Source organism: Natrix helvetica, assembly GCF_964273705.1.
Source record: "Natrix helvetica genome assembly, chromosome: 2".
Taxonomy (NCBI): domain Eukaryota; kingdom Metazoa; phylum Chordata; class Lepidosauria; order Squamata; family Natricidae; genus Natrix; species Natrix helvetica.
Window position 1 is genome coordinate 280,774,833 of NC_138552.1, and position 6,000 is coordinate 280,780,832.

At 38.4% G+C, this 6,000-nt stretch overlaps 1 protein-coding gene across 7 annotated transcripts in view; it reads left to right on the plus strand.

The window, feature by feature from the left end:
- The window catches only part of CLIP2 (CAP-Gly domain containing linker protein 2), a 110,779-nt gene that overhangs the window by 89,489 nt on the left and 15,290 nt on the right, over positions 1-6,000 (plus strand). For all 7 annotated transcript variants that reach the window (XM_081941408.1, XM_081941407.1, XM_081941409.1 and 4 more), the window contains 3 exons: positions 839-896; positions 1,035-1,118; positions 2,040-2,196. In XM_081941408.1, the coding sequence (XP_081797534.1) occupies positions 839-896; positions 1,035-1,118; positions 2,040-2,196 (299 nt within the window). The remainder of the gene's footprint in view (positions 1-838; positions 897-1,034; positions 1,119-2,039; positions 2,197-6,000) is intronic.

A 6,000-nucleotide genomic window follows, 5' to 3' on the forward strand; every position in this document is an offset into this window, starting at 1 on the left:
AGCAGTGCGTGATGGTGGGAACTTTTAAAAAAACTTTTAGAATTGTTTTTGCTATGAATCAGCTGTGCCTGATTGTTTGTGAGGTTCCTGCTCGTTGCAGGGGCCATTTTGTGTGAAGTCCAGCTGCTTTTGCATTGTGTGTGTGGGTCAGTTGTGCAACCACGCCCAACCAGTCACATGACCACCAAGCCACGCCCACAGAACCGGTAGGAAAAATTTTTTTGAATTTCACCACAAGTTTGAGTCCACAGGTGATAACTACTAGCTACAAAACTTCTGGTTTGATTACTGCAAGCCACAAAATTTGATTGCGTGCAAGAGAGAAAGCTTATGTATGTTTTATTAAGACGCATCATTTATTCATTCAGAGGTTACAAGGCTTGTTTCAATAGTTCATGAGATTTACTTTGATGCGATAAAAGCAAAATGTTCGATCTTTACTAGAGGGTATCTATAAAACTGGCCATGTCTGTCATAAATCAGTTGAAGGTATAAGCATGGAAGAGAGCGAATTTGTGTTAAGACACCATAGTAAAAACTGGGAGACCGGGAGTGCTAGTCCTGCTTAAGCCCAAGGACAGCTGGGTGATCTTGGGCCAGTTGCTCTTTCTCAGCCCTAGGAAGGAGGCAGTGGCAAGCCATTCCTGAAAAACCTTGCCAAGAAGGCTTCAGAAACTTATCCAGCCAATTGCCAGGAGTCACAACTGATTTGAAGGCATACATAGACATAACCATGAAAAGCACCAATAGAACTGATTTCAGGGTTATGCACCTTCTTCATTCAATTCATATTACCCAATATTGCTGGTTTATGGGGATTTTTTTAATGTTTCTTTAGATGATTGGGACAAATGACATTTCAGAAGAAAAGATCAAGATGAAACAAGCCATGGAAGGTAAGAGAGTATCCCAAGCAGAGTTCCTTAGTTTGGTATCTTCCTAAATATGTTGGACCTCTATTTGCTTGCTTGTGGTGGTGAAGTGGAGGTTGGGGTTCAAAGTATTGTTTCCAGCGCTTCCTTTACTTCTTACAGATCTCCAGGACAAATTGAATAAAAAGGACAAAGAGGTATCATCGCTTGTCTCCCAGACGGATACTCTAAGGGCCCAAGTAAGTGGTAAGTCTCATTGGTGGTCAATATGGAAGTATTTTGGTGGCATGTGCATAGGAAAGATTATACAATGTCAAAATTGCATTCCTTCAGAATAGAGATGATCTGATAAGAAAGAACACTAATAAAGAATTTCCTTACCTGTAAAAAAGAACAAGCAAATTGGGTGGAAAGGAAGGATAGACTAGGCTAAAATGTCAGTTCCATAGGTTCAGCCTTTTTTTTTAATCTTTTGGGGGAGAGGGGAGAATTTATAATGGGTGGCATTTTAATTGGTGGAGCTAAAAAATTCACTTCCTCTACTTGAGATGACTTGTTTGTAACCAGATTTAAGTCTACTAGCTGATAACACGGAATTGTCCAGGTATTTATTTATAGGGGGAAATTGTCCGGATCAAATGTAATTTCTAATGTTGGATTTTCCCCCTTACCAGAGGGAGCCCCCTTGCGGAGTACTGTGAAGCTGTTGCCATGGCAACTCCACTGCGCTGTACAGTAGAAGCCGTTTTAGGGCAGTACAGTAGAAGCCATTTGAAGGCACAACAGGCTGTATCATAACAGAACACACACTCCAAGGGGTGTTTTACCCCCCACAGTATTTGTTTCCAGAGAGTAAGTCATCTGTGTACCAAGTTTGGTTGAAATTGCTTGAGGTGTTCCAGAGTTATGCTGGAACGCACACGCACATTGTGTCTCTGTTGTTGGAAAGGCAATTGCACCAATTCATGATAACTTATTCGCCTCTGATCTGTTGGCTATGATGGCTAGAGCTTATGAGAGTTGTACTTCAGCAAAATCTAGGAAGTCTCAAATTCTCCACTCCAGATGCATTAGCCCAACCTTTCTCTTCCTACCTTGCCAAGGGCTCCAGTTCGGTTTGTTCTACATTTTTTGTTCCCCCATCTTTTCTTTTTTTCTGTTTGCCAGCAATGGAAAATAGATGCAAGAGCTCTGACAAGAAGGCGGATTCTTTGTTGAAAGAAAAGAAAAGGCTGGAAGCAGATCTAGAAACAATGTCAAGAAAAACCCACGATGCTTCTGGTCAGCTGGTTCTGATCAGCCAGGAGCTATTAAAAAAAGAAAGGTAAGTCTTCTCTTCTCCCCAGAGACAGTCGGACGTATTTAGAGCATTAGGCACCCCAGTTATAATTTCTATAACAGAATCTAGAAACTGTTCCAAGGAAACCTTGGCTTCTAGGCAGAGGACGGAGTCTGCTTGTTTTGGGGAGAACTCTAAAGCTGGAAAGATCTGCTGTAAAACATTGGATGATTCTGGGGTTTCCTGAATGTGGTAACTTTCCAGCACCTTCCAGATAATATCACTTAGAATTTCCAAACTTTGAGTGAGCAGGTTATAAATTCAAGAAATTCCTATCCGAAACATTAGTAAGAAAAACTAGGTTAGGGAAAGGTCTATTGTTCCAAAACAATAAACCTGCTTCCTTCCTTCCTTCCTTCCTTCCTTCCTTCCTTCCTTCCTTCCTTCCTTCCTTCCTTCCTTCCTTCCTTCCTTTTTTCCTCCCTTCCTCCCTCCCTGCCTCATTCTTTTTTTTTTTTTTTTTTTATTAAAAGAGTTTTATACAAACAAATTTTCCCCCTTTTCACCCCCCCCTCCACACAATATAAATCTCATACAAATGCTATACCCCCCCAACCCCCCCGCAAAAATTCACATTCAAATATTATACCAAACACTTTACCCCCTCCCCTCCCCCCATCTTAAAATAGATTACTCATAACCCCTCTCCTCCCAACAAACACTATATAAATTTCTCTTAAATTAATAATAACACATTGATCATTTTCTAAGCTAATTTAACATCTATAACTCTTAATATAAATTTCTCCTAGCCTAACAATGTTTCATTAGTCCCATCTTCTAATTTATTCATACATATATATTGCCCCATCCTCCACCCTAACCCTCCCCCACCTCCCACACAAACCCACCCCCCTGACTTCCGCTGTATACCACTCTAACAATTCCAAACATCCCATATACTATTTACTCTGATCATCTATCGGTCTAAACATTCTTACCTAAAGGCTAGATAATAACTCCTAGTCTGGTATTTATTCTGTATGTAATCAATCCATTTTACCCATTCCTGTGTGTAATCCTCCTGTTTCTGAGCTTTTAAGAAAGCTGAAATTTTTGCCATTTCAGCGAGCCCCGCCACCTTCTGAATCCATTGATCAATTGTCGGCAAAAAGTCTTTTTTCCAATGTTGCGCAATCAACAACCTAGCTGCTGTAACCATATACAAGGCCAATTTTGTTTCCCCTTTGGTAAAATCCTTAACTATACCCAATAAAAACATTTGTGGAGTGAATTGTATTCTTTTCTTAAATACATTCTGCATAACCCACCATATTTTTATCCAAAAAGCTTTAACCTTGTTACAAGTCCACCATACATGAAAAAAGGTAGCATCTAGACACCCGCATCTCCAACATTTTGGTTGAACATTTGGGTACATGCATGATAATTTTTTAGGATCTAAATACCATCTATAAAACATTTTATAGAAATTCTCCCTTAAATTCTGTGACTGTGTAAATTTAACATTCTGAACCCATATTTTTTCCCACGTTTCCAACATAACCACTTCACCAAAATTCTGAGCCCATTTAATCATACAATCCTTAACCAATTCACTTTCTGAGTCTCTTTCTAACAGTACATTATATATTCTTTTAACTTGTTTTGGACCAGTCTCTTTTATCTGCTTAATCAGTTCCACTTCTTTATCCATAAAACCGACCCTACGATCTTCTTCCCATCTCTTCTGAAGCTGTATGTAATGTAACCAATTTAAAGTAATTCCTTCTTCCAACAGCTGTTCCAAAGTTTTTAACTTCCATTCGCCCCCATCAGCAATAAGCACATCTTTATATAAACAACCCCCGAGTGACTTAATATTCATAATCCCCATGGTGTCTGCAAGATCCAACCAAAGCGGTATTTTATAATCCCAATTGGGCCGGTGCTTCTTCCATATTCTCATCAAGGCACTACGGAGAACATGGTTGTTGAACACTTTATCCACCCTGTCTTCATAAAAAAGATATGCATGCCATCCCAGGACAAGATCATGGCCTTCTATATTCAGCAATTCCATTTTTGTTTTCCCGAACCAATCTGCTACATGCGTTAATACCGCAGCTTCATAATACAATCGAAGGTTTGGGAGTCTGAGGCCGCCTCTTTCACGTGTATCTTGCATAATCTTCATCTTTACTCTCGGTTTTTTCTCCTTCCAAACAAATTTATTTAATGTTGTTTGCCAATTTAACAAGGTTTTATCTGACTTAAGCACCGGAATCATCTGGAATAGAAAAATAAATCTAGGTAGAATGTTCATTTTAATTGCTGAGATCCTTCCAAGCAAAGACAATTGTAACTTTTTCCACGCTTCAAGATCTTTCTGTATCTTTTGCCACAACACTTCATAGTTATTTGAGAAAAGTTTTGTGTTTGATTCTGAAATTTGTATTCCTAAATATTTAACTTTAGAAACTATTTCAAAACCTGCTAAACTTACAAGTCTCTTTCTTTGAGTCTCTGTCATGTTTTTAACCATCATTTTCGTTTTGTTTTGATTTAGTCTAAACCCAGACACCATGCCAAATTCTATTATGATATTTTTCATCTGGATTATTGATTTCAAAGGATGTGAAAGGGTAACAACCAGATCATCGGCGAATGCTCTAGTTCTGTATTCCTTTTGCCTGATAGCTATGCCATCTTAAGGATTTTGAGTCCCGAATTGCGTTCAACAAGACTTCCAAAGTTAAAATAAATAACAATGGGGATAATGGGCAACCTTGTCTTGTGCCTTTTTGTATCTCGAAAGTTGTTGACAAATTTCCATTAATAATAAGTTGTGCATTTTGTTGCTGATAAATTGCTCCAATCGCCTGTCGCAATCGTGGTCCCATATCCATCTTTTCCAAAGTCTTGGTTAGAAAGTTCCAATTCACTCGATCGAAGGCCTTCTCTGCATCCAAGAAGACCAGCGCTGCCGAGATCTGCTTATTCTTATCAAGATAGTCAATTAAATCTATGAGTTGCCTTACATTCTCCTTCATATGTCTGCCTTCAATAAATCCTGCTTGATCATGATGAATAATCTCTTGAATAACCGGCATCAATCTGTTGGCTAGTACCTTAGCAAATATTTTATAATCTGTGTTCAGAAGAGATATCGGCCTGTAATCCTCTGGTTTCTTAGGGCCCTCTTTATCTTTAGGTATCAATGAGATAAAAGCCGCTTTCCATGAGGGAGGTATTTTACCTCCTTGTTGTATATTACAAAATAGTTGTGTAAGATATTCAATCATTTCCAGTTGTAAAGTTTTATAATACATTGCAGTCAAACCATCAGTCCCTGGAGCCTTAGCTAATTTAAGTTGATTTATAACTAAAGTGATCTCATCAGCGGTTATAAGACGTTCCAAATTTGCCTTTTGAAGCACAGAGATTTTTGCAACCCCTTTTTCCTTCCAAAAAATCATCTATTAACTTGTTCTGTATATTATCCTGTACATATAGCTTAGTATAATAGTCCACAAATGATTTTTTAATCAACTCTTGTTGATATACCATCTTCCCTCGAAACTCAATTTTATCAATAATTCTGTCATTCATATTCCTTCTCAAAGTATATGCTAACCATCTACCAGGTTTATTAGCGTTGGCAAAGGTGTTATGTTTAGCAAATTGCAATTGGTTGCTGTTTGTTCTGCTATAAGCATCTGAAATTGATCTTTCAACAGCTTTAGCGCCATCTGGAGCGCCTGGTCATTCGGGTTTATTATAAGCAGCTGTTCTTTGCGTTTTATTTCATCTTCCAATTCCATTCTCCTTTTCTGTCTAATTTGTTTA